Genomic DNA, 17,485 nt, shown 5'->3' with positions numbered 1-17,485 from the left:
TAGCATAGCGACTGGTGTTGCCCTGACCAATAGTATATCACAACTCTTGCTTTGCATTTTCCTTTACTCGTGCCCTAACACTTACCTCCTTTGTTCTATGGTGGTTGTCTTTTTGTGGAGATAGGGAAGTGCTTCATGTGAATCACCCAGGCTGCATAATGTCACTCCGCTTACATCTACACAGGTCTCCCATAAAATATTAAATGAACTGAAGTTCGAAAGAATATTTACAATCAATTCGAAGCTATTCACAAGTGCATACCGGAAATCTCAGTTCCGCTGCTATGGGCCATCTGGATTTAAGAATTGTACTGGACAATGACGCTGTTCCCAGAAATAGACGAAGTCGTAAGAACAGTGTTGTTCTGCTGGATGTCCATAATGGAAGCACCTGAAGGTCCAACCGTGGAGCCACCGTCAGAGGCCATAGCATTCGAGAAGGTCACCGTTCCAAAGTCCGCAAATGGGACCAGACCGCCGGACGAGAAATCTTCGACGATCCACTCCGCGTTATATTCACACAGGTCGCCCTCGACGCCACCAGTAAAGCTGTGGGACACAACCTGGCCACTCGAGGTATTCTCGATGGTGGCGTTGCCTGTCGACGTGGAAAAGGCATCCACAGTCACTCGGATCGTGTCTCCCGATGAGATATCGAAACCACTGAAGTCATATGAAGCATCTGGGTACCACTCGTACCATGCGGAGTAGGACACCGAGCCGCCTTGAATGCAGAAGTCGACACCGGTTTGCAGAATAGCGCTGGAGCAAGTGTCTCCGTCAATGCCAACCCAGGCAGAGGAGCAGTACTGGGTGCTGGAGTCGCCGCCAGCTGGGGCCTGAGGAGTCGGGACCTGGAACTCGGCAGAGACTGCGGTGTAGCCGGTTCCAACAAGGACAGCTCCCGCCCAGTTTGAATCGTAATCCTCGTGGGTGATCTCGCTCGCTTGAAGCCGCTGGTTGGTACCAGGCTTACGAGGCGGTTGAGTCTGGTGACGCGCCTTGCCAATGTGAAGACCGCGGCGGGCTTGCTCGCGCGCCTGACGAGAAGCCGTCAGAGGTGCCGCAACAGCGGAGGTCGCAAGCAAAGCGGCACTGATGATAGAGTACCTCATATTGTAGTACCGTTCCTCTGGAACCTTTCGTTCAAGGAAAGACCTAATCAGGTTATAAAAGAAGAGGCTTGAGATGAGTGAGGTGGAGAGCCGAAAGACAGCGGAGGAATAAGCACACTTTATATAGTATTTCTATACAGAAACAATGAAACAAAGCTTCTCCCAAACCGAGTACATATGCCATGCCTATATCCAATACACAAGTCAGCCTTGATGTAACATAAGGGGTAACATTTGAAGCGTAAAAGTTCGCTAGACGTGCAACTTGTGATCGACAATTTGATGTACAATATTAGGGCCGACGGAGGCCGATCGGTGCCTTTCGAATTCGCCTACTGGAAGATGGAAAGATTGATGAAACATGCCCCGCATGCGCAGCCTTATCTTAAGAAACAAGCCACGGAGAGGGCCTATCAAGGTATCTTGATCGACATCGTGTTATTCACAACCCGTATTTCACTCGATCCCAGGATGCTGCGGAAGACCTTGTGTGTCCGACGGCCGACGGGTCCCTTAGGGTTGATCAACAAGTATACACCGCCAAGGAGGGGGCTAGGAATATGGATGCAATTACTCCGTACTGAAAAGTTTGATAAATCGGACCTGCAGTTTATCACCACCATAAAGAGTTAGAGTTGAAAACTGACGCCTGGAATAATGTCTTAGCTGATACTAGACTTTTCCCGATGGAGTATGTAGCGACAGGTACGATCGCGTTGAAAAACAAAGATCGATGTGAGTTGACAAGACACTAGAAATAGCTTCGAGGCACCTCTGAACCAAAGAACCATCGAGTTCTGAAAACGACTAGTATTTTCACGGATATATTCCACTGTAACTGGCAGAACGCCACTGAGATCAGGGAGCGTCGAGGGCCAGTACTAAAATGAGAAGGAACGCCGTCCACTACTGCATCTGACCCGGTCCTCCCGATCTCACTTTACCCAACGTGGGAAGCGCAGGCAAGGCCAAGCTCCGGGGTGTGGTTCCTGCGGTGGTGCCACGTACTGATGATCTCCAGGGTCTGACCAATAATATGGCGGATCTATACGAGGTATCCTCGTGCAGGGTTCATTTTGCAAGCATTTTATTCATAGATCACTATTCTGAAACACAGATCTGCACAATTCGGAGGCTACCCTATATCATTTCGCCAAGCCCAGACCGTCACTATAGCAAGTCAATGCACGAATATCACATCCTTCATATGAAGATCATATAAGTATACGGCGACGAATGATGACTTCCGGACATTCGGCACGAAAATGGCCGACCGTGGTTCTTCATTGTTTATTTCTTTTCTTCCTTTTTTTTGTTTCGGAATGCGAAACTTTATCTTCCGGGTTCCGTCGGGGCCAAGACGATGAAACGCGGGAGAAAACAATGAATAATAGAGAACATACAGAATTGGTTTCAAAGAAGACGCTTGTAATTGACGGCTGAGCTGTTTTCTCACAGGGATAACATAGCTCGGTCCAAATACTTCCGAGTCTGGCCTTGAACCTCTCTGACAATATCTGCAGCGTTTTCCATGCTTTTCACCAGCCCAACACCAGTGCCAGCCCAAAGGCTGCCTAGCTCCTGGGCATCTAAAGGCTCAGTATCCTGCCTATGTATTGCCGAAAATAACCCATTTCGAATCTTGTCAATACCGACACCATCTCGATATTGCTCATAAGCCTTGTTTTTAAGACATCTGCCGTCGTAGGTGGTTGGCCAGAAATTCGGACCCCAAATCTCGTCGAACACTCTGGATCTCGCGGTGACCTCCCCACCATCGGAAGCCTTGAATATCGCATCGCGGTAAGACTGAGGTATCTGTGTCTCTGTAGCGGCGAGAAATCGAGTGCCCATAACCACGCCAGATGCACCGAGTGCTAAGGCTGCAGCACAACCTCTGCCATCCACGATTCCACCCGCAGCAACCAGCGGAATGTCATGGAGTTCGTTTTCTTGGAGCGTGTCTGCAATCTCCGGTATGAGAGACAGAACACTGGCTCCATTCTGATGTCCATGTGCTGCAGCATCCCCTCCTTGCACAACCAACACGTCCGGGCGACAGACTAGTGCAACATCCAAAGCAGCTTGAAGGCTTCCCAGCTGTATCCACACTTTTGTTTCTGGTGAAGACCGTCGGATTCCTTCCGTCCATGCTCGTAGTTCGCTGGTGCTTCCAAAAGAAAGCCAAGCCACGGCTGGTTGATACGCCGCAAAAAGCTGCATGAACGCTTCAATCGGCGACCCGAAAACTATCACTCCCATTCCAATCGGTAACTGTTGTGGATTGGGAAGGGTGTTCATAAGATCCTGGAGCTCATGCTTTGCAGTGTTCAGCTCGTTTGACAAAGCAGCCATGTCGTCCATGAAACCAATTTGACCTAAGCCCCCAGCGCGAGTGACAGCCACCGCTAGTTTGCTGGTTGCCGCGCCGCTCATGGGGGCACTGACGATGAGTGGGGTTCGAGTCCAAGGGAGGTGATTTTTGAGCACATTCAGACGGGCCATTTTTTTCTAATTGAAGTTCAGTTAAGATTATGGAGAAGGCGTTCAATTTTAGGGTTATAAATATGCGTAGGTCTTTCAGGGCATCATGCCAAGCTTTCAAGTTCAAACACCGAGTGGCAAATCGTGTAACCCTAAGACTTACTGGACTTAATATCTTCATGCCCAAAGTTATAGATATCATTAAGAGTGATCTTAGACTGATATGGTAGATAGGGAATTACCGGAAGACTGTCTGTACTGGCCCGATAGGTCGAACTGGTACCTGGTCAGGCAGGAGCAGACACTCCTCCTTCGGCAGGTGCAGCCAAGAAATTTCCTTTTAAAAAGACACCAGCTTCAGATCTCAGTATCATATTAATAATTTGACCTATGATCTCTAAATTCCAATGTAATCTGAAAACGCGGCCACGTATGCGCTTTTGATTTCGTGGCCCATTCTCCCAACGCCTTCGAAAACGACATCTGGTTCCAAAGATACACTGAGAAGCTCAACCCCATGACGCAGCTCCTCGATTAGCCGTTCAGTATCAGAAGCTTCCGTAGCCGGCTCGGGCTTGTTGAGTAGATGATAACATGCTCCCAGGCGATCAGTCGCGAGACTTGAACGTAGTTTGCGGACGAGCATGAGGAGGGCGTATGAGCTTTGCATGGCGCTGCATGAAAAGTAAGGGATGCTGTGTGGATATTTGTAATCTCCTAAGTCTGAGAACATGTCTTTACTGCTCAGAAGATCTCCCTCAGAAGTGTCTCCACCGAAAGCGCTTGGATGTACCAAATCTCGGAAACCCTTCGCAACCACGAGAGAAGCCTTGAGGCAAATATGAGAGGATTCTTGTTCGGTAAAAGGGAAGCTTATATCGCGCTCTATTCCTCGAGATACCGAACGAGTGGCTATGTGATGTGAGAAGTCGTGGCTGTTGATCGAGGTGAGATCACAGTATTTGTCTAAGAACAACGGGATATCCATGAAAGCTTTGGAACGATGTAGGCGAATTCGGGCACTGTGAAAATCAACAAGTGTAAAATAGCACGATTGTGGATATTTCTCACGTATAGATGAGGATTCGACTGATTCTCCACATGTTTTCTGCCACGAGAGTTTCATTCCCTTGGTCAAATCCTGTTCGAAGATAGCGATCTGATTCAGTCATCAAGGACACAACTTGGTTATCCAGATTTCTGATTTCAGTGCTCATATCGCGTGGAGGGACTGTCTCGGTCACACGCTCCGGCCTTCGAGCCATTTGGTTACACTCATAAAGGGCTTTCTGGACTCTTATAATGAAGCACCAGGGCTTATAAAAGTCAGTGAAGAGTGATCATTACTTTTAAAGACAATATATACCTCTAGATGCATATCAAACTGAGGGAATGGGGTCGTTATTCGTTGATCTTCTGCAGTAATCACCGGTGGCTGCGTTGATTGTTAGTAGAAATTCTCTGCAGTTCGGGCTAAAACATTGATCGTACTGCAAGGTGAAGATTGGAAGATTGATAGGATACAAACATCTAATAATATAGTTAGCAGCAGTGCATACAACGTTCATATAAACCCACTGTCATCCACCAAGCGCGCCGTTGCGCTTCTGAATATTCTGTTGTAGTCAACCCTAGCTCGTGAAGAGACATATCCATGGCCGTCGTCACAGCCTGGTTGATTCGAGCCCTCATCCTGGAGACATTGCCCCGCTGGCAGTACTCATAAATAGTGAGGACCACAAGGGTCAATATGGGATCAAGCTGAAAAGGCACCAGAGGATGCACATGGCTTCTTTCTTGAGGTAGGGCAACACCCAGACTTGATATAGGTCCAATCCTGTCAATCTCATTTTCCGCACTTGCCAGGGCCGCCTGGGCAAACATATGGGCATATGACCGTCTTAGCGCAACGTTTGCTTCGGTCATTGGGGAAGAGTTTTGAGAAGGTGGTATCAGGACTAAGATCGCAGACAAGGCGAGGCCCAAAGATGACTTTGGCCAATAATGCAAGTCCGCTTTTTGGGGTTCGGTTGATCCTACTGATAGTCGAGCTAACCCATATGAATCTTTGCGCTTCGGCTCCGTTGATGGTGGCAATAGTGGAAGATATTGGTGAATGTATATGTAGTAGGCATTGGCACTGTCTCATAACTATCAGTAAGTTGGAATTTTCTTTTGTGGGGGGTTTCTCGGTGTACATGTCCGCTTCACTTTGGTATGCTCTAGCGATTGGTTGCTCTACATCGGCAGCAGACACCGAGTTATGGGGACCTTCAGTACTTGGAGTAAACTGTTCCCAAAAATTTCCGCCTCCGATCGTATCTAACAGACTGTCCGAGGAGAAATCAAGGTTGTGAAGACCTGCAAATGGAGAAACCAAGCACATCACCCTATCCAAGGCAGAATCTGGCAAGCAGTCAGAGGAGGACAGACTTGAGAATATCATGACGTACTTACCAAGGCTCTTTGTAATTTCTGGAGGCGAGCTTGGAGAGAAGGAAGACAATAGGTTCTTTGGCTCAAGCCGACGTCGTTGCTCTTCTGCATATCTTGTACCTCTCCGGACACCACCCCTACGACTGGGCTGGTAACTACAGTCTCGCTCCCTGCTGGCACACTGGCAGATCGATGATTGTTTAGATTGGTCACTTTAGACAAATGGGGGTCGGGCTGGGCTTACACTACCGCATGGCTGTTTTCCGTCGCAGCGAGTTTTCGATGAGCGGCTATATTCCTCTGTCAGCTCTATTCTGACGAAGTGAACAGGTGTAAAAGCATCTTGTTTACCATGAAAGGCAAGCAGCCTTTACCACAGGAGGTTTAGCTCGGGCCATGGGTTTGGCGCGTTCCTGCTCTGTCCTAGCTCACTCTAGGAGAATGGAAAGAATGGCGGTCGGTAGGAAACAAGCGTCACACCGATCGACATAGTCAAAAGAATTGATTTTTTTCTAAACCGAATCCGTAAATAATGAAATCTGATCCTGGTAAGCGGAGGACAAACTTCAAAATGCATAAGAAATTAGTAGCATTCATTTTTTGCCTGACGTCAGTTCCGTTCGGCATTTGATTGTGGACCAACCCCCGAAAATCACAATCAAACGCCGGCCATGGACCTCTGGTGAGGAGCAACGACATTAATTCTCCACTGATAATTCATGCGGGCAGCTTGAAGCCCAATTAACTCCTCTTAGTCAGTCGCGCCTTGTATTTGACAACTTCTCTGAAAACGCGGGGCTATAACCACTCATCCTCAGCCTGTTTCCAGCGACTCATGGTTTCCAACCACACCTACCTACCACAATGGTAGAGACTTTCTCGTCTGTTCCGAAGGTGGACTTCGGCCGACTGAACAACCCAGTCACGAAACAGGAGGAACTGGCCAAATTGCGCGAGGCTATCTTCCTAGTGGGATTTCTGTACCTGACGAACACCGGACTTGAGGTGATAATAATATTCAATTAATCTGATTAGCTTTTAGTACTGACTTCTGATCCAATGAAACAGGATCTCCTCCACAGCACACATAAGCGGATCCCGGAGTTCTTTGCTTTGTCTAAAGAAGTGAAGGAGAAATGTGACATGATAAATTCGCCCTCGTTTTTGGGTTATACACGCTTGGGTGCTGAAACAACCGCTTCAAAGACCGATTTCCGTGAGGTATGCCCTCTAGGATCGTTTCACTATCTACCAGCGAAAGGTGTAATAACAATATCTGTCAGCAATTTGACTTTGGCTCTCCTGGAGTAAAGCCATGGAGAGACGACGATCCGTTCTGGCAGCAGCTTGAAGGCCCAAACCAAGTAAGCACTAATCTTACACTTGTCTCAATCATTACGCTGACATTTCCCCCAAGTACCCAGACGCGCCTGATGCCAAGGAGACGATCGAAGAGTACTTCACCAAGGCCGGAAACCTGGCAAAGAGATTCATGCATTTGGTAGCAGAAAGTCTATCGCTACCACCCGCTACCTTTGACCAGTTTAAAGGCAACATGGATCGACTCAAATTTGTCAAGTATCCTGCGGGTCCACCTAATTCGCAGGGTGTTGGTCCGCACAAGGACTCGACAGGGCTCTTCACGTTCCTGTCCCAGGATGACACAGGCGGACTACAAGTCCTGAACAAAAACGGACAGTGGATCGATGTCCCGCCTGTGGAGGGAAGTCTTGTTGTCAATATTCAGCAGGGCTTCGAGGCTATTACTGGAGGAGTCTGTGCGGCTACCACCCACCGCGTCCTAGTCAGTCAAGAATAACTATGGCAGCCCTGGAGAAATGCTAAGACCGTGCTATAGGCCCCTACACAAAGAGCTCGATTTAGCATTCCCTTCTTCCTGGGCGTGAGGCTAGATTTGACCTTACCTGAGCTGAAGGAGTCCGCAGCGCATATTGTGCAGCGCATTCCGGTCTCGGATGATAAGAAGAAACGAGACGTGGATGTCGCAAGCGAGTTCCTGTCGCCCTTATACTCTTGTGTATGTTCGACAATGCCCTTTCAAAGCGACTTGAGTCGAGGCTAATTGTATTTCATAGTTTGGAGAGGCAACTCTCAGGAATCGAGTTCTAAGTCATCCTGATGTTGGGAAAAGATGGTACCCGGATCTATACGAAAAGTATTCTCGACAGGTTCTAAAATAACTTCATCAGGCTCAAACTTGAGCTCGGAGAAACACTTGCTCGGACTCGATTTATGCAAGAACATCAAAGGTAGTTATATTCCTAGAGATGACCGTGAGACGGCAGAGAACAATATGAAAATTCTTTCTGTTATTTTTCTTATCCACATAAACTCATCACACATAGCTCTTTTTTCCAAACAACAAAATCATCTACTAATCCACGTTGGTAAACTGGAAAGTCGGCTGACCAGGCACCGCACTTTCAGCACTCAGACCTTCCCTCTTCTCGCCAGTGCCCACGACCTCACCGGTCTTACCACCCTCATCAACGGCAATAACCTCAATCTCCTTGTAGCCGGCAGTACGCTTCAGACCACCCAGCATCTCGGAGAGAACAGCGAACTCGTCAAAGGGCAGCTTGCGATCAAACACAGTTTCGGGGGCCTCGCGGGTCTGGACCAGACGGCGCTTCAGGGCTTGGACGAAAGGCATGGCCTTCTTCATTTCACCAAGCTTGCCGACCTTGGCGTTGAGCTCCTTGTCGTTGATGGAGACGCTGAGAGAATCAAAGGCATCGCGCACAAGGTCGATGTACTTCTCCTGCCAGGTGGGGTATTTCTTGGCCGCGAAGATGGTCAGCTTCTTGGGCTTGCGCGGGTCAAAGGTTGACGCTTTGCCCTTGGACAGCTTCTTGGCGAAGTTTGCTTCCGACGACAGGATGGAAGAAGCAGTGCCGCGAACATACGCCTGCGCGGCGGACAGCTCAGGAGAGGGCTCGGGAACCTCGGGGAACCTGGCGTTGTGGATCGTCTCGGACTGGTTGAATGTTAGAACATGGTAGACGGGCAACAGAAAGAGAAATATTCACCTTCTTGAGGACCTCTAGCCAAATGTACTCGGCCCAGTGGGGGGCAATGGGTGCCAGCATAAGAGCCTGCATCTCAATGTAACGCAGGATGATATCCCGGTGCATGCCCACGCCGGCAGCCGTCGCAGATTCACGGTAGGTGTCGCGGGCGCTGGTCAGGTCATACAAACCGGACTTCAAAGCAAGCTTAAAGTCGGTGCTAAATGCACATTAGCAAATTTGAAGCTGATAAGAGTTGAACCGAACTTACTCCTGGAAGTGCTTCCGGGTCTCGCGGACTATGCTGTTAATGTCGTTGTCGAACAGCTTGTCGGCAAAAGCATCAGCGGGGCCGGTACGCAGAGTTTCATCCTTCACAACCTCCTCGATCCATTCTTTCAGAGTGAAAAGGCGCAGGATGTTGCTGTTGGCGACAGCCTCCTCGAAGTTGGCATCCTCGATGCTGTCACCAGCATCGGCGAACGCAATACGGGTCGCGTCAGCACCGAACTTGTCCACAGCATCCTTCAGGGTGAGGAAGTTGCCCGTGCTCTTGCTCATCTTTTCACCATTCAGCAGCAGGTGACCATTGGCACGCACACCACGAGGCCAGAACTCCGGCGGGAAGAGGGCAAGGTGGATGTACAGGAAGAAAGTCAAGTGGTTCTGGATCAGATCCTTGCCGGAGACGCGGACGTCCAGCGGGTACCAGTACTCGAACTCACGGCGCATCTGCTGCAGAGCGTCCTTGCTAATACCGCTTTTAGCGATCAGGTCGTCGGAGATCTCGCGTCTTGTGAAGATGTAGTCCCACACCTCGTCGATCATCTGCTCCGCCTTTACGTTCAGCGGGCCAAGTTGCTCACCATACCGGTCGCCGTGCAGCAGGTGGGCGATGGTGTAATAGGCCATGTACACGGTACTATCACTCAGGCTCTCAACCAGGAACTGAGGATCCCAGGGCAATTTGGAACCAAGACCGTAAGTTCTGGCGCATGCCCAGCGGTTCAGCCACTCCAGGTTCTTCTCAAAGCCGTGCTTGGTCTCGGCAGTGTAGGTGTTCAAGGTGTTTACGACGTGATCCAGGGTATCTTGTTGCCACTTGGCATCGTTCTCGCCGTAGTTCAGGAACCATTGGCCCAGGTAGGCAACAACACAGTCATCTCCACTGCGGCTGACAACCTTGCCCATGGGGTCGGCAAAGGGGAACGCATCGCCACTATCATACAGAGACTTGCGGATCTTGTCCTTGGCGGTGCTGACAGGCTCTCCCTTGAGCTCGCCCACGAGCATAGTACCCTTGTAAAAGCCCTCCATGTAAGCCAGCTCCTTAGCCTTGGCAAGCTGGTTGACGTCCTTGGGCGAGTTGATCTTCAGCTCCTTGACCAGGGTAGGAGCAGTCAGGTTGCCATAGGTTGGGGTCTCGATCAATGGGAAGATCTCTAGCTCGGCCCATTCCTTCTGAATGCCGTAGTACTCGGGCTTCTTGGCCAGATCCAGTAGGGTAGCGTAGTCGTCAGGGCTGTCGGACGGGACCGAGGTGACAACACCAGTACCCTTGGCGGCCGAGACGGTCTCCATGGGCAGAACACGGATACCCTCAGTGTGCAGGGATAGCGGTGCATTGACCAGAGTACCAACGAAGGCAGATCCTGGTGCTTCGAAGACCAGTGGCAGCTCATCTTGGCTCTTGGGGAAATGAGCGTTGTCAAAGAAGTAGCCCTGGAAAGCCATATTCCAAGCAGCGCGCTTGGTCACGACAACATACTCCTTCTCCTTCAGTTTGAAAAGACCGTAGTTAATCTTGGGTCCGACGAAGCAGCTCGTCTGACCATACATGGTCTCGGGGCGGAGAGTGGCCGGGACAAAGTAGACCTTGGCATCATCCTCAATCTTGCCCTTGACCAGCTCCTGGAGCTTCGGTGACCATTCCTTCACCTTCATCTTCAAGGCAGTGTATTCCTGGGGCCCAATGCCCTCACCCTCGGTGCGGTCGTGGTCCATACAAGGTTGGCCGTCCTTGGGAGAGTAGATTGTATACCGGCTGCCGTACATGATCTTACCCAGCTCGTGGAGACGGTTCATCTGCCAGCGAACAAAGGCATCGTAGTAAGGGTTGGCATCGGTGGTGACGAACTGTCTCCGCCAGTCGACGCGGGCACCCATACTGTCGAGATCACGGATGGCAAGGGGAGGGAAGTGCTGCAGCCAGTGCGCGGCATCGGCGAATTTGTGGATATCTTCCAGAGGGACGCCAATGGCCAGCATGATTTGGAACTGGTACTTCATCTTCACAGTCTTGGCCGCAGCCTTGCTCTTCTTGCCCGAGAACTTTTCGGCCTGCTCTTTGACCTCCTGCGTGGGCGCCGGGGCAGCCTTGTCTTTGGCCTGCTCCTCCTCGCCCTCATCATACCCCTCGAAGTTCTGCCCGAACATCTTAACCTCGTCGCGCAGCTTATCCGCACACGCCTTGATGGGCATACCGGTGCAGTGGAATCCGAGCGGGAACAGAGCCCTCTTGCCCTCCATACGGGCCACTCCGGTCATGAATTCGACTTTGCTGGCGGTGAAACTGTGGCCGGCGTGCAGGGTACCGTTCATGTAGGGATAGGCCATGGTTCCAAAAAACTTGGGGTACTTTTCACGCAGCTCCGCCGCGGTCATGGCCCCTTGAGGAGCCTCCGCAAAGGAAGGAGCATTGACCTCGAAAACCTTGTTGTCCTTCCATTGGGCCTGGTACTTCTTCTCAATTGCGATCAGGGAGTCACGCTTGTCGGTCTGGGAGCTGTTAGCTACGGTGGATTCGCAAGGTGGGGGAGGGCCAGGGCAACATTTTCGAGTTTGAGAGTGTTTTTAGTGTCGTTGCTCGGATCGAGCACAGCAGCGGATGCTGCGGCAGCTGCCATGATTCTCGAGTCAAGGATCTGTTGCCTCTTTAGCCCGAGATGCACAGCGTGGAGGGCGGGACTTGAAATATGGAAAATATTTGTGAGTCAAAACGGCAACGGAGGGCGTAGCACGTGACTATAAGCACCGCAACTTCTTCTGCCGCTGCCAGGAACAATTTCCCCGACACTCCCCATCACGACCACAATTTGGGCAATGCAGAGCCACATTCTGCACTGATTCTCCCTTTTCTTATAATATCAGTCTTGGAAATCAATTTGCACAAGGGCTAGCCCCTTTGCGACACATTCTGCCATCATGGTGAACCTATTCAGGCGGATGCGAAAGCTCAATGCTGTAAGTCTTCCCAACACATCGGATTCACTCTGGAGAAAGAAGACCATTGACTGACGTGTGGTGTTTCTTTGCTTTTTACAGAAGGTAAACCCAACTTCTTTTCCAACAGCCTCAGCAGTGCTGAATCTCAAATTGCAACGACGATACACTGGAGCAAAAAAAAAAAACTAGGAAAAACTAACCCGCTCACCAGATCCTCGATATCCGCGCCGGCACCGGAGCGGCCATCCTCCCCAACCTCACATCCGCCACGAAAGAATTCCCCGCCGTGACGCGGCTGCACCTGACATACGCACAAAAGATCTACCAAGGCCACGCCGGCGCGCGACATTTCTGGCGCAAGTGCATGCCACGCCTGAAATACCACAACCCAGGTATCTCGATGACGGTGCGCCAAACTCAAGACCAAGAAGTACCCGCCACATTGACGATCTACTTTGCCGAGCGGACCAGCAGCACGGCCAACGCGCTGGTTGGCTCGACTGCTCTGACCGATGCCCATGCGCCGCCACCTGAAAAGACCGAGAAGACGGCTGTTATGAGCCTCAAGGATCTTTCTTGGACGGATATCTGGACGCGCGTGCAGGCTGCTACGGGGGCGCAGGAGATTGCGACTACGTCGGAGGATGCGGAGGCATTGAACAAATTGGAGGAGATGCGGATTAAGGGGGAGAAGGATAAGGTGCGCGTGCAGAGCATGCGGCAGGCGAAGAAAGATCAGGAGCGGATGCTTGCTGAGGCGAGGGGTGAGGTTGAGAAGCTGAAGCAGACCTAAGAGGGCATCCGTGTGGATGTGGTTCTATTTTCTTTCAAAGACGAGAGGAACATATTTGTAACTTAGCATAGCATCTTCTTCTTTTCCTTACGACTATGTATTTCTGGATCATCTTTCTTTTTGGCTGCATTCGTTGGAATATATTGTAATTGACCAAAACACTGGCCTTGGGAGTATAGAACTCGTATACAGCAAATTGCCCTAAATGGGAACATTATACAATAAGGTTGATGCTTGTGAAAATAACCCACGCTCGCTTGCAATTGGTATATAGCGAATTGGACTGAAACTGAACGGAGGCGTACAGACGCTGCCCAGGGGCTCGAGGCTAGGGAAGCCTGGAATTGGCAGCACGAACCACAGACCCAGGCCTTTAGCCAGATCTGAATTCAAGACGAGATTGAAATGCACAATATACATCATCAGCCGTGCCAGGCAGAAAGGAGGCCTATGCTCGGCGTATGTTCAAATAGCCAAACCAGAAGGGTAACGCTAAGTAATCATGCATTGTCCGGGGTGTAGCTGGTCTCTCCCAGCATACTCTGTCCGGGTGCGACTTGCGGGGTCGGTGTTGTTGGGCGCGGTTGGGCCAGTGCAGAAGGCTCAAGCAATGAGGGGGGCTGAGCTTGGGCTCGTCCCACAGCAGCGGCCTGCAATCGCTGATCCAAAGCTTTGAGGGCCAAGGCACGTCGGCGCTCGGCTTCTTCCCGCTTGCCCCTCGACGCCCCGTCACGCTGGTTGTTCAGAAGAGTGGGTAGGCCAGCCTCTCCTCGGGCCAAGACTTGCTGGTTCCCCGAGGCAATCTCAGCAGCGGAGAATGGGCTCAATATCCTGACCGTCACGAGCAGCGCGTAGATCTGGTCGGCGACGAAGGCGATCGGGGGCTGCATCACATCGGGGAAGAGGCAGGCGAACGCAAAGGTCTCACTAGCATCTCCCTTGATTCCAAGAGCACTATTTGACGTGCCGGTAAGGTCGGGCTGGTACTTGTAGAACCGCAGATACGTCCAGCTGGTCAGGAGACCGATCCACGCCAGGATGGTGGCCGTGTCCGTCCCGAAAATGAGGCCGCTGATGGTATTGAGGAGCAGGAACAGGGCTGGAAAATGCTTCACCCGCATCTTGACCAAACCTTTGAAAAGAGCCACGGTGTGTTCGGGGACGAGTTGCTTGAAGGCAACGAGGAAGGAGGCCTGGATGGAGATGCCACCGCAGATCTGAGTAAGACTATTGACGGAGGAGGTCAGCATTGAATGCATATGGGAATTCTTGTCACGGCATACGCTCTGCTTGTGGACCCTCCGGTGGCACCCCAGATCAAGTAGATAGGAATGATCAGCACATTCGGGATGATTGCGATGATCGCGATAAATTTGCTGAACTCGCGCGAACCCCACGCGCGCTCGAGGTATTTTCCGCCATAGAAGATGGTGGCCGCATTCAAGAGCACCGTAAAGATATTTTGCTCAACGAAGGTTGCCGTACATAGTGTCCACGGGTAGTAGTAGAAGAGCGAGGGGACGAGAGTCAGGTAGGGCACGATGGGAGAGGTGGTGGTGGAGTCGAGCTGGCGCCAGCGGGCGATGTTGTAGAGGAGAGATAAGGTTAGCAGGCTGACGAGGAAGATGCGCGTAGCAGGCGGGATGTTGATCCGCAGCGACATGGTGATGCACCCTGGCGGGAAGCAGAGGTGGTGACTGCCTCGCGGGTGAATGAATAATAATGTACAGTCAGCGACTGTCGACACCTCAGGCACCAACGACGGGTGTGGAGCAGCAACGAGACGCATCCGCATCGATGGTTCCTGTTCCTCCATCGCAAGCCACACGCACGCACTTCTCTGTTTCGCCTGTCGCCCTACAACTAGCTACCTGAGCTCTGGCCCAAAAGCCATGCTCCACTTCCCTTGAATCTTCTCTCTTCCCTCCACACCACTCTTCCTTCTTCTCTTTCTCCACTCCTCTACACTCTATCCCCTTCCAACACCCACATCCAACTATCCTTCCCCCCCCCCCCGGAAATCCCATCCTTCAAAGTCTCCAAGTCGCCCCCAACCCTGTCTGGTCGGGCCCCCCCTTTTTGATAGCTCGGAATCCCGATCCACCTGTCGCTCCGATCATCCCAGCACCCGCCCACATCCACCGTTGCTTATCCCCTCGCCTTCATTCTTCCATCCTCCCCGGAAAGAGTTCGCTCTTCTCGGGCATGCTCGCAGATTTCTCCGACCGGTCGCACATGTAATCCATCATGGCACAGCTTGACCTCACCTCGCATCACGTCAACTATCTAATATGGAGGTAAGGTTTTCCCCCTCGTCGTGTCTCTGCATGCGCGCGCTTAAATGCTCACACCTTGCGATCGCTAGGTATCTCCAGGAGTCAGGTTGGTTTCACCTTTTCGTGTTCAAATCATGCGCCAGCCACCACGCTGTCATGGTCAAGAATTGATTTGTTTTCTAACCCCGATCCGACAGGTCACGGCGAGGCCGCCGTCTCTCTGCAGCGCGCGTGGTTTCCTGACCCGCAGAGCCTCCCCTTCGCGCCTTACATCAAAACCCACGCCCTGGTATCGTTGGTCCAAAAGGGTCTACAGTACCGTGAATTAGAGTCCTCTATTGATAAGGTATGTTTCTAATATCGAAAAATCCTCTGCGCGACGAAAAAAATTCTCATCCCAAACCCACAGGAGGGCAATCCCATTCCCGCCCCGCCGCCCGAGTATTTTTTCGGACCGGAGCCCTTTGAACCAACCTCTGTGAAAACACCCCGTGAGACGGTGGGTCCTGAACGGGCCGTGTCACCGGCCAAAGTTGTGCGCGACCGCAGCGCCGTCAACGGTCATGTGGCCGAGGTTCCCATTGTCGGCAAGAAGGTCCGCATCGACCCGGATGCCAACGGCGACGAATCGATGGACGTGGATGTCTCCCACGAAGCAAGCGAGGACAAGCCCGACACGCCTGTCCCGGAACCGATTGATGGCGACGGCGATGTGAGCATGGAGGCCGATGAAGCGCCTCCTGAGCCCACCTTCACCCTGACGAGCGGCAGCAGCATCGGCGTCCAGATGACCCCGGCCAAGGCGGCCGACCTGGCTCCGGACACGACCCTGCTCGACGTGGCAGATGATCACGTTACCCGGACCCTGTGGCGGCCGCACGATCCCACTGTCGTCGTGACTGCCGGCGACACATTCTGCAGCCTGTGGAAGCTATCGCTGTCCTCTGCTCCTGTGCCCAAGAGCTTGATCAGTTTTAAAGGCGGCGATTCCTGTGTTTCGGCTGTCGCCTGGGATGCAGTCGGGGAGAAACTGGCCGTCGCGACCTACAGCGAACTGCGCGGCGCCATCACTATGTACGACGTCAATGGAGATGCTGTGGACTTGCTACCCGAATTGCCACGGATGATCACTGGCTTGCATTGGGCCCCCGATGGCTCACAATTGGTCGTTGTTGCTTCGGACAACCGGACCTCTGAGCTAGCCCTGTGGGACGACACCCAGCGACCTGACGTCTACCCGCCGCCCCAGCGCATTAGCAGCCCCGTGTACGATCTTGCTTGGTGTGGCCGGAATCAAGTCTTTGCCTGTGGGAATGGCTCGGTCTATCAGTGCGAGGTCGACCATAGCATCCGGTTGACCAACACCTTCACCTCTGATGCCAGCAATGCCGCCTGGGAATTCATCCGCTGTGTCCAAACGCCTTCCGCTTCGGTCGCAGTGGCGGCGTGCTCTGAAACTGCTTCAATTTGGATTCCGACTCATGACATGCACATCGACAAAGCTCACCAGGGAGAGATCACAGCAATCGAGATTCGCCCTCAGGAACAGACCCCACGACGAAATTCCTCGATCGTTCTCGCCTCCTACTCAACCGACGACAGTGTCAAAGTCTGGCAGGTCGATCTGGAGGTCAAGCAATTCGAGTGCCTCCACCGGCTGTTCTTGGGCCCGTCGACACCTGCTCTTGCGGGTGGTTTCTCCCCCGATGGATACGCTCTTGGTGCTGTGAGCAAGGACCGTCTGTTCATCTGGAATGTCGAGCGTGGGGGCAATGCCATGGCGACTTGGTCAGCGCCGGTCTCGAGCGAAGTCAAGGAAGAGGAAACCGACCGTGCAACGAATGGACAGAATGGCCTCTCTGGCGCCATCAGTGATCGCGCTCTTTCGTGGGATGCTGATGGGAAACGACTTGCCTACGGCTTTGGACATCAGGTCAGTGCATCTCTCCGGTGTAAAATTTTTAATACCCGCACTAATTTCATCTACAGTTGGCGATTGTGAATCTGCAACGGTGACCATGAATACACTCGTTTGGATATTCAAGAAAAGTTTCTTCTGGTGTGATGAATCTTTCCCAGAACTTTGTTGATCAAAGATTTCCCTCAATACAACCACAACATGGAACC

General features: G+C 51.8%; 7 protein-coding genes across 7 annotated transcripts; 3 read left to right on the top strand and 4 right to left on the bottom strand.

Annotated features, from left to right (window-relative positions):
• Positions 1–299: 299 nt before the first annotated feature.
• Positions 300–1,115, bottom strand: PFLUO_LOCUS8683 (uncharacterized protein; the record flags this gene model as incomplete). Its single annotated transcript, XM_073786435.1, has 1 exon — positions 300–1,115. One exon carries the CDS (start codon positions 1,113–1,115, stop codon positions 300–302), a length of 816 nt encoding a protein of 271 aa, XP_073642691.1.
• Positions 1,116–2,567: 1,452 nt separating this feature from the next.
• On the bottom strand, positions 2,568–3,620 carry PFLUO_LOCUS8682 (uncharacterized protein; the record flags this gene model as incomplete). Its single annotated transcript, XM_073786434.1, has 1 exon — positions 2,568–3,620. The coding sequence occupies one exon, from the start codon at positions 3,618–3,620 to the stop codon at positions 2,568–2,570; it is 1,053 nt and encodes a 350-aa protein (XP_073642690.1).
• A 3,279-nt stretch (positions 3,621–6,899) lies between these two features.
• Positions 6,900–8,118, top strand: PFLUO_LOCUS8681 (uncharacterized protein; the record flags this gene model as incomplete). Its single annotated transcript, XM_073786433.1, has 5 exons — positions 6,900–7,040; positions 7,104–7,256; positions 7,319–7,399; positions 7,453–7,839; positions 7,894–8,118. The coding sequence occupies 5 exons, from the start codon at positions 6,900–6,902 to the stop codon at positions 8,116–8,118; spliced, it is 987 nt and encodes a 328-aa protein (XP_073642689.1).
• Positions 8,119–8,430: 312 nt separating this feature from the next.
• Positions 8,431–11,970, bottom strand: PFLUO_LOCUS8680 (cytosolic leucyl tRNA synthetase; the record flags this gene model as incomplete). Its single annotated transcript, XM_073786431.1, has 4 exons — positions 8,431–9,033; positions 9,086–9,284; positions 9,336–11,842; positions 11,896–11,970. The coding sequence occupies 4 exons, from the start codon at positions 11,968–11,970 to the stop codon at positions 8,431–8,433; spliced, it is 3,384 nt and encodes a 1,127-aa protein (XP_073642688.1).
• A 298-nt stretch (positions 11,971–12,268) lies between these two features.
• Positions 12,269–13,082, top strand: PFLUO_LOCUS8679 (uncharacterized protein; the record flags this gene model as incomplete). The annotated part of the gene is made up of 2 exons (XM_073786430.1): positions 12,269–12,307; positions 12,501–13,082. The coding sequence occupies 2 exons, from the start codon at positions 12,269–12,271 to the stop codon at positions 13,080–13,082; spliced, it is 621 nt and encodes a 206-aa protein (XP_073642687.1).
• A 500-nt stretch (positions 13,083–13,582) lies between these two features.
• On the bottom strand, positions 13,583–14,745 carry PFLUO_LOCUS8678 (uncharacterized protein; the record flags this gene model as incomplete). The annotated part of the gene is made up of 2 exons (XM_073786429.1): positions 13,583–14,309; positions 14,366–14,745. 2 exons carry the CDS (start codon positions 14,743–14,745, stop codon positions 13,583–13,585), a joined length of 1,107 nt encoding a protein of 368 aa, XP_073642686.1.
• A 584-nt stretch (positions 14,746–15,329) lies between these two features.
• PFLUO_LOCUS8677 (uncharacterized protein) lies at positions 15,330–17,374 on the top strand (the record flags this gene model as incomplete). The annotated part of the gene is made up of 5 exons (XM_073786428.1): positions 15,330–15,379; positions 15,448–15,464; positions 15,556–15,704; positions 15,768–17,291; positions 17,348–17,374. The coding sequence occupies 5 exons, from the start codon at positions 15,330–15,332 to the stop codon at positions 17,372–17,374; spliced, it is 1,767 nt and encodes a 588-aa protein (XP_073642685.1).
• Positions 17,375–17,485: the final 111 nt, after the last annotated feature.

Source organism: Penicillium psychrofluorescens, assembly GCF_964197705.1.
Source record: "Penicillium psychrofluorescens genome assembly, chromosome: 6".
Lineage (NCBI taxonomy): Eukaryota > Fungi > Ascomycota > Eurotiomycetes > Eurotiales > Aspergillaceae > Penicillium > Penicillium psychrofluorescens.
Note: the sequence above shows the minus strand (reverse complement) of the source record. Positions and strands in the feature narration are given on the sequence as shown.